Below are 12,494 nucleotides of genomic sequence, written 5' to 3' on the forward strand. Positions count from 1 at the left end.
CCAGCAGTCTGCAGCCTTACCAAAATCCCCAGAGCGAGAGCGATGCAGCTCATAGGACATTTGGCAGGTAAAGAGAACAAAGCAGCATGTTCTGTCCCAAAGCTGGGAAACGTCGAAAACTCTCCCAAGCGTCTGAGAATATGTTGTATTTGAGGAAGACACGATGCTCCAAGCTGGTGGGCAAGCTGACGTCTCTGCTCATGATGTAGATACCGTCGTTGTGCAGCGTGCAGGTGAGATTCAGCCCCGACTTGGATGTGTTTTCCTTAAGCTGCAGCCAGTCGCCCGTCTGCACGTTGTAGGACTGTACCGTCAACATGTCATCGGTCTGGTTAATCCTCCGACGTCCTGCTTCTGCTGGTTCTAGCTCATGCGTGTAGCCGCCCACCAGGTAGATGGTGTCTTCCACTGAGAGCATCTGCTGCTTGCGTACATGAGCGGAGCAGGAATGAAACACAGACCATGTGTCAGAGGCGGGGCAGTAGCGCAGCACGCTGGTGTTCCGATCTGAAAAATATGGAGAGGAAATAGGATGATAAGAATTGTACTACAGGTCTAACATCTATTTGTTTGTGTTAATGAATAAGTCTGACCTCTAGCCGTATAACCGCCCATGACATAGATCATGCCTTGACACTCGCAGGCTGAGAACTCAGCCAGTGGGTTGGGCAAAGAGGAGACACACGTCCACCAGTCCTGTTCGGGACTGTAGCACTCCACCGTACCCAGACAATGACCTCCAACTGCATATAGTTTGCCGCTGACCGCCAAGAGCTTGAAGTTGGACCTAGACACAAAAAGCACTTATGAATCTCTTCTGGGTAGAATATAATATATAGAGAAATCAGAGTGATCTAGACATCTGTACCTTTTTTGGTTTAAAGGTGCTACATGATTCCATTCATTCTTGCAAGGGTTGTAGCAGTGGGCGACCGAGATCTCTTGACTAGTCATTCTGTACCCACCAACAATAAACAGGTAGTTGTCCAGAACAGCAGATCCATAACCTCTCACATTGATCATGTCTGAAGGAAGATTGTTGGCTAAAGGTTTCCAGCGTTGCTCCAATTCATTATACCTCAACATGTTCCACGGTTCATCCTGATTTGCCAAATCCAAACAAGTATCAGTGAAATCCCCTATTGCAACTAAAGTGGCCATGCCTTTCATGCGCATATTTCTGATCTGATCCCGGAGAGCTGCTGGCAACACCCGAAACTCCGGCCTGCGCAGCATGGGGTGATAATAACAGCTCATATATTTCAAGCATGCGTGACGCAGATCGTGCGTTCCGTACACTTCAGACAGTTTGTAGAGCTCAACGCAGTTATCAAGTCTGATTTCCGACAGCAGCAGTTTTAATATGGGAGTAACCTGCAGGAAGGATGCCGTTTCGATCAGGTCCTCCAGTGTTTCGTTGGAAACTTGAACTTTAGAGGTGTTTATGAACTCCAGCACCAGCTCCAGACCGGGTGCGCTCAGTCCCTGCAGCTGCACCGAATCCTCTGCCGACTCCCGCATCCCTGAGCTGTACAGCGCACGGAAGTAATCGCTCTTCTCTATTAGTTTGCTTTTACTCACGTTGTACGTTTTGTTATCCATTACGATCGCTATGATCTGCTCGGTCGATGACATGTCTGCTGTTCTGAGATCAGCGCTGCGGCTGTTTTAATTCGGCTGTGATTAGAGATGCTTTTCCACGGTGAAGCTTCATCCTTCTGTGCCGAAGTCTATATATGGAAATGTTTTAACGCGTTGCAGTGTCAGCCCACGTGCATGTACACCCATAAACAACCTTGTTCTTTGTAAACAATGACTGCATTGCAGACACAAACAAACGGAAGGGCGGCTGCGTGTCCTGGACCTTTTTTAAACCCCTATATATTTGTTTAATTTGACAAGCAGAAATGTAATGAGATGGACTGTCTAACATGGATCCATCGTCTCTTGTTGTACAAGCAACCCGTGTACAGTAGGTATAAATAAATAAATAACAATTATGGTATAAAGTTACTTATACTAAAAGACATGCACGTTGAGTTTTCAAATTTAAATCGGTTCCTGTTTTGGTGTTGTGATGTGTGTTGCGTCACGTTGTGTCGTACTTGCACTTATTTTACGCAGTGTTATGTTTTTCATCTACATGATAGCTTCACATTTAATACATGTGAATATAATATTAGATATACTTTAATTACATACATTTAACGTTTTAATGGCAGGGATTATATTAAACTACGAAATGAGAAATGTTATAGGAAACGTTGCGAATTATATGCGCATACTTCACGCGTTTGATACACCTTTACTGTGTCAGCCATGTATATCTTCCGGAGAGAAACTTAAAAAGCGTGTTTATTATTTTATTAGGTTTATAATAAACATTGATATATTTTCAAATGTCGTTGTTTGTTTTTGGTGTTTATAAAAATATTTGTTTAATATTTTATACTTATACGCCTGTTTTCAGATAGGTGTTATAAACAGACTGTCGAAATCTCTTGCTCCTTGTTTTGACCGGGTTTATTTGGTCGGCGCACACAAATTAACGCCAACGCTTTCACGCAAGAGTTAATCATTTGAACTGTTATCAAGGAACATTTAAATACTCCGCAGTATGGGAGACAAGCCTTTGAGAGTGTAAGGATTTCATTTCAAATCGCTCATATGTACGTTATTTTAATGGTTATGTTGTTGATTGGTAACTTTGTAACGCAGTCCTAATTAACGGCACAAACGGAGGTATGTTTGTGATAAACCCACGTGTTTTTGACCACATTTGTTTCTTACCCTAGACTCGCATGCGGGGACGTTGAAGGAAGAATAAATGCTTTATTCAACCGGGTGAACGCCATTCAGAGAAAGAGCGGGCAATTTGATGCAAGTCTGCATGTTTCCCTCTTTCTTGTAAATCACTGTATAAAGTTAGATGGAGGGGAGTGAGTTTCATTTAACCGTTTTGTTTTGTAGTTGCTTCTGTGTGTTGGTGACTTTTTCGGAACCTCCTCTGAGGCTGAAGCAGAATGGGAGACATACACATCTGGTGCAAAAAAGGGTAATGTTGTGTTCTGTTGTCAGATTGAATCATATTTCTTCATCATATCACGCACAAAGAAACTGACTTTGTGATCTTTACTAAACTCTTGAAACCCCAGCACCCATCCACACTTACATTCTCGGGGCAGCCAGCCAGGAAACCGTAAAATATTATCCAAGTCCAGATGGCTCCGAGCTGGCAGAAAACATCATTTGCTTGGGTAAGAGACATCTGAACTTCTATTTAAAATACATAACATTGAATAAGCTGTGTGTTCGAGCCCGTTTATTTGTTTCCCAGGTCGAAGGGGCATATTCACAGGGGCATCGGGGCTTCAGATTGCTTATGTCAGTGGCAGAGAAGCTCAACAGGAACCTGCCCCCTCGCACTGCTTCACTCCTAAAGACATGGGTGCCCTGGTCACTCCGCTGCTGTCTAACTCAAAGTTTCGAGGAGTGGACATTCTTCTGACCTCACAGTGGCCTCGAGGCGTGTGGCAGTATGGAAACAGTCCCGTTAGTCCTTTTAATGTGATCATTTCATACATTTTAAATCACTCTTACACACATTTCCTCATCATGCTCTTTTATTATGTTATGTCCTTGTTTCTTTGTAGGAAGTTGATGCAAAGTGTTGTGGGGTTTCGTCCATTGCAGAACTTGCTGACAAGCTCAAGCCCCGCTACCATTTTGCAGGACTGGAAGGGGTACATTACGAGAGGCTACCTTACAGGTGCGGTATAAGACCATCAGGATTTATTTTTATCTTTTGAGATTTCACCCGCTATGAACCATGTATGTTAATTCACAGGAACCATGTGGTCCTTCAAGAGAATGCACAACATGTCAGCAGATTCATCGCACTGGCAACCGTCAACAATCCTGCCAAGAAAAAGGTACAGGGATGCTGGTTAGATCAAAAAGTTACAAGTTATAATTTTAAATAATGGAAACGAACAACTGAGCAGCTTTAATACCAGAATTTTTATTAATGAAAAAAAAATGTTAATCTTCTATTGCAGTACTTGTATGCCTTTAACATAGTCCCAATGAAAACCATGGACCCCACCGAGTTAGTCAAACAGCCACAGGATGTCACGGAGAATCCCTACAGGAAACCTATGAAAGATGGGAAGAAAGAAAAGCCGCCCCCCTTTGTGCCTGAGCCAGAGGTATGTCCCTACACGTTTTAACTCTGTTTCCATGTTAAACTGGTTAGAAAATCATCAAGACTTGATACTAATTTAGCTTCTGAGATGATTGTATCCTCTCTTTATTAGGAGGAACCAGCTACACAGTTCTTTTTCGACATGGGTGAGAAGAAACCGCATCACCAGCAGAGTCATTGCAGAAAGAGACACTCGGATGGAGACAGGTCCAGTCAACACAAACAGCCCCGCAAACCGCGTGAGTCCACTTGCCTCCCCTCTTTCTCTTTTGGGATTTTCATTATCTTCGATTTAGTAAAACGAGTAACAACTAATATATTTGTTCCTTCAGCATTACAGATTTTGTTACGTTATACTTAAAATGTTGTTGTATTATTGACCTATTTTACAATGTTTTTTGTGTGTCCCTTTTTAGTGACAAAGTGATACAGTATACTTATGATACATTATCTCTCTTCTCATAATAGCACAGCCCACTGGACCCTGTTGGTTCTGCCTCGCCAGTCCAGAAGTTGAGAAGCACTTGGTCATAAGCATCGGAACGCACGTGAGAAAACAGCCTTGTTTTTTTATTCGGTTGTGATGTTTTTTGTTGATTTACCATCAGTGTGTGCTCCGTAGTGCTACATGGCTCTGGCTAAGGGCGGCCTTACTCCGGACCATGTTCTTTTGCTGCCCATCGGGCATTACCAGTCAGTGGTGGATTTGGCATCTGAGGTGGTTGAAGAAATGGAGAAATACAAGACTGCTGTCAAGAAGTTCTGCAAAAGCAAGGGCTGTCGGTGCGTCCTCTTTGAGAGGAACTACCGCAGTCAGCACCTTCAACTACAGGTCTGTCACCCTTCCCTGCTTATAAGTGTGGGATTATGATAAATATGCATGTTTTGAGATTGTGGCTTCTGCCCGAACAGATAGACCTGTACAGATCTCAGGTCAGTCTAAGCAGAACCACATATATGATAGAAAGCCTGGTACATACATCAACATGAAGAGCATGAGAGATTTCAGTTCTTCACCAGTCGCAGGCTTTTACATGCATTTCATCAGTTTAAGTCTGAGTGGATAGTAACTGTCTGTCTGCCCTGATGAGAAGTTCTTTCTGAGGGACACACACCCGATGATGACCAATAAACGTGACCTGTCGAAGGCTTCTTTATGAGAAAGTTATGCATAATTGGCTCAACGGTAGTGTTCTGTCTTCATCCTCAGGTTGTGCTGGTACCCATGGAGAAGTGCAGTACGGAAGACATCAAAGAGGCGTTTATGACACAGGCTGAAGAGCAGCAGATGGAGCTGATGGAGATTCCACCTCACACAGACCTCAAGCAGGTACAGTAGCTGCCAACCTTCTCTCAAACTGGACTTAAATCAGAATAAATTGTTACACTAATGTTTCCCAATTGCAGATCGCTCCTCCGGGAACGCCGTACTTTTACGTGGAGCTGGATTCAGGCGAGAAGCTGTTTTATAGAATAAAGAAAAATTTCCCTCTGCAGTTCGGCAGGTATTTGTAAACTTGATACGTTTCTGCATTTAGGGGAGATGGCCATTCATATATAGCATTTCTCTTTATAGTTTACTGAATGTTTGTAAACGTTTGTTGTAGACTTTGCATAACTATAAATTTTGTGCATGCATGTTATAAATCTTTCTGCTTATATGTGCGTCTGCCCTTAGGGAGGTGTTGGCGAGCGAGGCGGTGTTGAACATCCCTATGCGTGCTGACTGGAGAGAATGTAAATGCACGAAGGAAGAGGAAGAAGATTTGACCAAACAAGTGCGCTCTGACTTCCAGCGCTTCGACTTTGCCCTGGATGACTAAGGAAACATGCTGGATACATTTAGCTTTTAAATTCTGTTAATAAACCTCACGCATGAGGTTATGATGTCAGTGTACAGTGTCTACAAATCTACGTTTTAAATCTTTTATGATTTTAAAATGTTATGTTGGAAGTGGTGGAGTTTGTTTCGTGACTAATTAAAGTCATTTTTCAAGTTTGTAATCTCAAGAGTTTTCTACTGTTTGATAATGTTGTATGAGTCTTTTGATGGTGTGTGTGAATGACCTTGTTTTTAGACTAGGACTGAGCTGAATGTTCTGCTTTGTAGCAAAAGCATGTGCATTTGACGTGTGGCATCATAGATGTTTTTACTGGAGTTGTTTATGTAGACATTACTACACAAACCAGTTGATGAGGTTAGACATGGTATGTTGAGTATCTCGTTTTGAACGTATTATTTTCCTGTCGAAAAGGAGAGCAAAAGTCAATTTCGTTGTATTGGTGTCACCAATTTCATATATAAAATAAGTTTAGGCAAAGAACAAGCAGATATTCATGCATTTATTTGGTTGATACTCGTTTATCAAACGTCGACAACCCGCTTTACTGTATTTGAGTCGACTTTTATTATGTCCTGAAAGCGGAAGGATTGAGCACTTTTATTCGTGACGCGGAACTGTTGCTGGTCTCGCTAAAGTCACGTGAGAATCTGCTTTCACAGAGATGTATTTGTTTCGCCGTGCTGCGTAAATCTTTGTCTGGTTAAGTTAAAACAACAAATAAGTGACTGACATGGATGAGGACGGGTTGCCCATTGTGGGATCTGGAATAGATCTTACAAAGGTGAGTTTAACATTGTAATATCAGTTACATCTCACATGATTGTTTCCTCTGCTTGTGTCTGTAAGTTACTATAGTATGTTTAGGACACATCTTGTGTTTTTGTGGTAAGGTCCCAGCGATTCAACAGCGGAGGATAATAGCTTTCCTTAACCAGTTCATCGTTCATACTGTCAGATTCCTGAACCGATTTTCAACTGTTTGCGAGGAGGTATGACCCCCTGTTATCCTAGCTTTACACACTTTATTTTTACGTTACCTGCGTGTCAGTGAGCACATGACGTTTGCTCTTCCAGAAACTGTCAACGGTATCTTTACGGATCCAGCAAATTGAAACCACGCTAAGCATATTGGAGGCAAAGGTAACTCAACTCAAGTGTCTTAGCTCATTTTCTCCAAATATTTTGATCTTTTAAAAATATACTGTGTAAACTTGCAGTTGGCCTCTATACCCGGCTTAGAAGACGTTACAGTGGATGGAGTGCGACCGTCTGCGCAAACGAATGGTCCCACAGTAGATGGCAGTCATGCCACGGGCTCCTCTACTGTTACACCCCCTGAGGTATCAGCTTGTTACCATGTTTACACATTGATGGTTTAATTTATTAATCCAGTTACATGAACTTTGAATTAACAAATATATATAGAACAGACGCTAGAAGAATAGTTTGTTACTAATAAATAATCTTTTGCGTTCAAGGTAACTCAGCAACCACAGGGAGTCACCCAGGAGCCGAAAGCAGAAGCCCCTGCAGGAAATGTGATGACTGTTGCAAAGGACCCACGATATGCCCGATATCTTAAAATGGTGCAAGTGGTATGTGTGTTTCTGTTAACATTATTCTCATTACTCTCAGACATTTATCCATCACTATTGGCGTTGCTCTGTCACACAGGGTGTTCCAGTCATGGCTATTACAAATAAGATGATACTAGAGGGTTTGGACCCCAGTTTGCTTGAGTAAGTACATCTGCACATATTCTTCTGCTATTATATATTGTATGTGTATTGTGTATCATTTGTGTCTGTAACTGTGCATCTTTTAGTACCCCTGATGCACCTGTTCCAGACGGTGGCAAAAAAGGGATGGAAGAGCAAGATGATGATAGCTCAGGCAGCGAATCCTCTTTTAGTGACTGATTTGTCCCTTTCCCATGAGCTTTGTATTTAACAGGCCTGCACAGGCCGGCAGGAACCGTGCTTATGTCAAAGCAGGGTAAATGCACTTAAATGTCCTTACACGGGACAGTCTAGTTAAGGCGCTAAGGTTGCAACAGCTTGGAGACAGTGTACCACACATGCTGTCCCTTAGTTGCAGAGGACAAATGCTCACTATGTGAGATTGCGAATGATTTTGTTATAATTAGTCTGTTTAAGTGCTGCTGTCATTTGTGTTACATGCCTAACATGTATATCTCATACCAATATATGTCAGTGACTATGTTGAAATAGACACAATCAGCAAGTGATCTGTTAAGAAATTGATTTCGAAATGTAATTGAGTGTAATATTCATTTTTTCATGTTGGATTACAATTTCGCAATGCCTTGCAGTACAATTTAGTCATATCAATAACAGAAATGATGTTAAGCCTTGTTCGGTAGAATTGCTGAGTTTGTAAGAATAATGATTGTTTCACACAGACGTTACGTGTCTTTTTCAAATGGCATTAATAACGAAACGTGTTATTAAAATCTTGCTGTTATAGAGAAGTTGAGTACAGTGAAGTTCCTTTAAAAACACAATCATTTCCTTTCCTAAGAAATGCTGATGCAGTCACTTTGTGTTTCTTTAATCCCACCCGTTATACTGTTCAATTACGTCATCACTGTAATGCATTTTTATTTAATAATTATAAAATCAGACACTCGTTGTGCAAGACCACACTGCATAGAGTTCACAATCTAAACACAGTTGTGGTTCATTATTAGCTGCAGTGAAGTAAAATGCTTTAAATAATTACAGGGTTTAAACAAATACAGAAATAATGGACATAGCATGACATTCTGATATAACAAAAGCAAAGGTCGTTTTACACGTAGTACAGAAATCGAGGTAAACATTTGTCTAAGGCTCATTTTATGGTGTATAAATATACACTTTTATTGTCTCGGTTATAAAATGCTTTTTACAAATTAAAATCATGATCACGCAGCAGGTACATGGTCCCATAAAGTGTATGTTTCAAGTCCATGTTTTATTCCTTTTAAAAAAAGGATTTGATGTTCAAAAACTGACTGTAGTAAAAACAACACATTTATACACTGCAAATTATTACACCATATCAGACGTTTTAAACCTGAAAAATGTACAAGTTGTATAAAAATACAAATCTATTAAAATGCCCTTAACACAGTAAACAAATTGACTCATGTAATACAGTATGATGTTGGGGTCACAAACACTCTCTCAAGTTAACGGTCAGTTTCAGAGTGAATTGCTGAAAGAGAAAGAGTCATATGAGTTATGATTCATACCAGAGAGACTTTCAATGTCCCCTTTTTTTTGACACACCCAGATAGATTTACATGATCAAAATGAGTTATGAGCAAATGTGATGCCAGGATTAGAAAACTTTGCAGGCAATCAAACTAATATCCTTCAAGAAACAGTGACACAACATAACATAAATCCGTTAATAAATGCTGTATACTCACCTGGAACTCTCGGATGTAGGTAAAGAAGAACAACACAAAACTAAAGGCAGTGATCCATTCGCATATAGCACTCACAATATGAAGTTTGTAATCCTTAAAAAGAAGTTATATGTATATTGTATTATATACCTGCTCGTGTTTGAGTTTTTAGGGTAAATCTGAGTACTGAATTGTTTCAACAGTGACATACTGTATATTTTACCTTATCGTCACTGTTCCAGTGAAGTTTACTTGTTCCGACTTGTACTCCACAGATAATGGCTGAAAGGGTATGTTAAAGAACATCAGCTGATGCTATATCGTTGAATTCGGATTAATATATACTGTATGTACATTTACTCAATACCAATACTACATCTAACATTTCGGCCTGCATGTGAAATACAGATCATTTTGCAAGTTAATCTTTATGATACTGAAAGGATACTGGGAAATACTGCCAGAAAGGCCACTGCAGCAAAGATTGCACGGACATGACACACGGCCTTTGAAGATCCATAAGGATGACCACGGTATGATATCACGCTTTGAAGAACAGTGTATACAACTCCACAGACGAAAAACAGTAATGCTCCAAAATCATGAGCGTATACCACTGTTGTCTCCTAGAAAAATACAGACATACAGTCAGAATTGAACTCATTCCCATAAAAAGTCACTTACCACTTTAACCAAAAAAAAAACAAATGTGTTTATTTAGCACAAAAGAGTTTTGTTAAACAGAATGTTCAACCTGTTGCGTGTGAGTCAAATGTATCTGTGTGTGTATACTTGTGCAACTGTGCGTGCATGTGTAAACAATAGAAGTCATTTTTGAGTGATCTATCCCTTTAACAACACCCACATATGAACTTTTAAGAAATTATATATATGAAACCTTTAACTTGACGTACCTGAAATGTAGCCACAAAACACATGCCAACACAAGATAAGATGCCAAAACCAAACGATGCCTTGTTCAGATGAGGAGACACTGCACCCGTTGTCTCATGTACCCTCTCCACAAACTTATATCCTGCGTACATTGTGGCAAATGCTGGAAAACAAGTATTATGCACTGATTATAGACAGAAAGCAATAGATTATCAAATGGCTTATGTTGCACAAATCATTATGTGTATGCAGAATGATGCGAAATGAGAATGTCTACTGTAGATATGTAGATATTCACAAGAAAACCCATGATTCGGCATTAAGTTTCATTTCTTTAGCTGGTATTTTTTTATTTTTGAACTGCGGCTGTGTGTAACAGATGGGAAAAATTCTGTTTTCGTTTTTGACAGAAAGAGAAGTGAGACTATATCGAGAGAGATTCCATTGTTACTAAAGAAAAGTACAGAGTCATTCCCACAGCTTCTCTCTCACATGTCAAAACCACACAGTGTGTGCAGTTGACTTAAAATGACACAATTTCCGAAATGGTTGTGACACCAGGTAACAGGAGCTCCCTGAAGCTTCCGCAAGGGAATTTCAGTGTTTATGAAACTGTGTTGTTAGAAATATGAGTATGAAGGTTCTTGAGGAGTTTGGAAAAAGTGTACACACACACACATAAATGACATTTATATGGTAACCTACATTTATTAAATGAAAGTAATCTCACCTGCAAAGGCTGTAATTGTAGACATAAACCCAAACACACAGCTCTCCGGCGGAATGGCTCCTGTATCACTAATAGAAACATTAAAGGACTGATTTTCTATGCTATTTGTTTACTTAATAACATTGTTTTATTTATAAATTGTATCAAAAATAAGATGAAATGCACATCTAAATAAATACAGTTTTTACTAAATAGCAGTGAGACTAAAGGACAAGAAATTGTGTAATGACTTCAGATTATTTACAAGTGACTTGGGTATGTATTAAAAATCGTAAAGTTCTAGTCTTTGAAGCTGATTGGTGCATAGTTGTGGTTTCTTTATAGATAATGCACAACTATGACCTCCTTACTGACATGCTTTCTGTATCAGTGCCCACAACCATAGCTGCACAACGTTATGTTGTTACTTCTAGAATACACATTTTGAATATGTAATTAGACACCAGGAATTAATATAATCAGAAATGTTTATGCTTTATTATAAAATACATTTTCATTAATATGTCCTCTTTTGTGTCAACTAAGGATGTTTGTCTTCAGTCGCCTCCGCTGAATACTAAAGTGATGAACAAGAGCCAACAACACGTAGTCGCTGAGTGGAAAGCGAAACTAAACGAGCTCTTTGCAAAAAACTTACTTTTCACATATTTACAACACACAGGTTTAAATAATAAAAAGTAACATACGGATATAGTTGGTTAGATGTATAACTTTATAATCCCAGTTTTTGGTATGTTGAGCTATGCATGATCCAGATGTGTGAATCCAGTCAAGCACAAAATCTGATTAAAAATCACATCACACATACCTTATATACGGGACGATAACATCAACATCTCGCCGAAACAATGCGATGATATAAGAAACTATGAACGTGCTCGATGACCAGATGACCAAAAAAGTAGGTAAAAAGCACATTCCTTCCATAAACCAAACCATCGTGCCCGAGGGGTGAATTTGATCCGTGCATCACCATTCACAACAACAAAAGAAAAGTTAATCGCAGCAATCAAACATTACTAATAGGTGTTGCATACAGATACTGTACTACACACAGTCACAATAGCCTGCCGTTTATAACGTTAACTATATTGTCACGTGTTCACAGTGAATATGTTTCTCTTCCTCATTGTTTTACCCATAGATTGATGAGACCAGATCGAACAGCTTTCTTTCTTTCTTTCTTTCTTTCTTTCTTTCTTTCTTTCTTTCTTTCTTTCTTTCTTACAACATTATTTTTTTAAATAAATTTATTTTAACACATTATACATTTATGGAAACACATTATTTACATCAGCGTTTTTCACTTTTATTTTCATTTTTATTCAGATTTCTTTTTCAATGTTTTGTACACTTTTTGCACACTCACAATATAGATAAAGTAAAAAATAAATTTTACTAATTTTA

At 39.5% G+C, this 12,494-nt stretch overlaps 4 protein-coding genes across 6 annotated transcripts; 2 read left to right on the top strand and 2 right to left on the bottom strand.

The window, feature by feature from the left end:
- Positions 1–49: 49 nt before the first annotated feature.
- Positions 50–1,236, bottom strand: klhl42 (kelch-like family, member 42). Its single transcript, XM_057323455.1, has 3 exons — positions 869–1,236; positions 594–787; positions 50–507 (listed from the first exon to the last, which is right to left on the bottom strand). The coding sequence occupies exons 1-3, from the start codon at positions 1,234–1,236 to the stop codon at positions 50–52; spliced, it is 1,020 nt and encodes a 339-aa protein (XP_057179438.1).
- Positions 1,237–1,325: 89 nt separating this feature from the next.
- cwf19l1 (CWF19 like cell cycle control factor 1) lies at positions 1,326–6,512 on the top strand. 2 transcript variants are annotated; one of them, XM_057324467.1, is made up of 14 exons: positions 1,326–1,545; positions 2,796–2,880; positions 2,971–3,055; positions 3,156–3,257; positions 3,338–3,552; positions 3,654–3,769; positions 3,848–3,932; positions 4,059–4,208; positions 4,317–4,443; positions 4,673–4,752; positions 4,827–5,036; positions 5,415–5,534; positions 5,612–5,709; positions 5,883–6,512. In XM_057324467.1, the coding sequence occupies exons 1-14, from the start codon at positions 1,445–1,447 to the stop codon at positions 6,025–6,027; spliced, it is 1,719 nt and encodes a 572-aa protein (XP_057180450.1). In that variant the 5' UTR covers positions 1,326–1,444; the 3' UTR covers positions 6,028–6,512. The 2 variants fall into 2 exon arrangements, with proteins under 2 accessions (XP_057180450.1, XP_057180451.1); XM_057324468.1 differs by lacking the exon at positions 1,326–1,545 and adding an exon at positions 2,531–2,640.
- A 139-nt stretch (positions 6,513–6,651) lies between these two features.
- Positions 6,652–8,522, top strand: washc3 (WASH complex subunit 3). The gene is made up of 7 exons (XM_057324472.1): positions 6,652–6,829; positions 6,939–7,037; positions 7,123–7,188; positions 7,266–7,388; positions 7,527–7,643; positions 7,723–7,787; positions 7,874–8,522. Exons 1-7 carry the CDS (start codon positions 6,779–6,781, stop codon positions 7,965–7,967), a joined length of 615 nt encoding a protein of 204 aa, XP_057180455.1. The 5' UTR covers positions 6,652–6,778; the 3' UTR covers positions 7,968–8,522.
- A 145-nt stretch (positions 8,523–8,667) lies between these two features.
- Positions 8,668–12,269, bottom strand: dram1 (DNA-damage regulated autophagy modulator 1). Of its 2 annotated transcripts, XM_057324471.1 has the most exons (7): positions 11,896–12,263; positions 11,088–11,155; positions 10,378–10,520; positions 9,912–10,089; positions 9,687–9,745; positions 9,485–9,577; positions 8,672–9,267 (listed from the first exon to the last, which is right to left on the bottom strand). In XM_057324471.1, the coding sequence occupies exons 1-7, from the start codon at positions 12,024–12,026 to the stop codon at positions 9,223–9,225; spliced, it is 717 nt and encodes a 238-aa protein (XP_057180454.1). In that variant the 5' UTR covers positions 12,027–12,263; the 3' UTR covers positions 8,672–9,222. The 2 variants fall into 2 exon arrangements, with proteins under 2 accessions (XP_057180452.1, XP_057180454.1); XM_057324469.1 differs by having other exon boundaries at positions 8,668–9,577; positions 11,896–12,269.
- Positions 12,270–12,494: the final 225 nt, after the last annotated feature.

The sequence above is a fragment of the Triplophysa rosa genome, linkage group LG24 (genome assembly GCF_024868665.1).
Source record: "Triplophysa rosa linkage group LG24, Trosa_1v2, whole genome shotgun sequence".
In the NCBI taxonomy this organism is placed as follows: domain Eukaryota; kingdom Metazoa; phylum Chordata; class Actinopteri; order Cypriniformes; family Nemacheilidae; genus Triplophysa; species Triplophysa rosa.

Excerpts from the sequence above, each read along its gene's own strand:
- dram1 (XM_057324469.1), bottom strand. The coding sequence starts at position 12,026 with ATGGTTTGGTTTATGGAAGGAATGTGCTTTTTACCTACTTTTTTGGTC. Across the intron at positions 10,521-11,087 it reads TACAATTACAGCCTTTGCAG|CATTTGCCACAATGTACGCA; the intron begins GTGAGATTACTT and ends CTTGTTTTCCAG. Across the intron at positions 9,578-9,686 it reads ACTGGAACAGTGACGATAAG|GATTACAAACTTCATATTGT; the intron begins GTAAAATATACA and ends CTTCTTTTTAAG.
- cwf19l1 (XM_057324467.1), top strand. The coding sequence starts at position 1,445 with ATGAACTCCAGCACCAGCTCCAGACCGGGTGCGCTCAGTCCCTGCAGC. Across the intron at positions 3,770-3,847 it reads TACGAGAGGCTACCTTACAG|GAACCATGTGGTCCTTCAAG; the intron begins GTGCGGTATAAG and ends GTTAATTCACAG. Across the intron at positions 4,444-4,672 it reads CAAACAGCCCCGCAAACCGC|CACAGCCCACTGGACCCTGT; the intron begins GTGAGTCCACTT and ends TTCTCATAATAG.
- klhl42 (XM_057323455.1), bottom strand. The coding sequence starts at position 1,236 with ATGCTGCGCAGGCCGGAGTTTCGGGTGTTGCCAGCAGCTCTCCGGGAT. Across the intron at positions 788-868 it reads GCACCTTTAAACCAAAAAAG|GTCCAACTTCAAGCTCTTGG; the intron begins GTACAGATGTCT and ends TTTTGTGTCTAG. Across the intron at positions 508-593 it reads GGGCGGTTATACGGCTAGAG|ATCGGAACACCAGCGTGCTG; the intron begins GTCAGACTTATT and ends CATATTTTTCAG.
- washc3 (XM_057324472.1), top strand. The coding sequence starts at position 6,779 with ATGGATGAGGACGGGTTGCCCATTGTGGGATCTGGAATAGATCTTACA. Across the intron at positions 7,389-7,526 it reads CTACTGTTACACCCCCTGAG|GTAACTCAGCAACCACAGGG; the intron begins GTATCAGCTTGT and ends TTTGCGTTCAAG. Across the intron at positions 7,644-7,722 it reads ATCTTAAAATGGTGCAAGTG|GGTGTTCCAGTCATGGCTAT; the intron begins GTATGTGTGTTT and ends TCTGTCACACAG.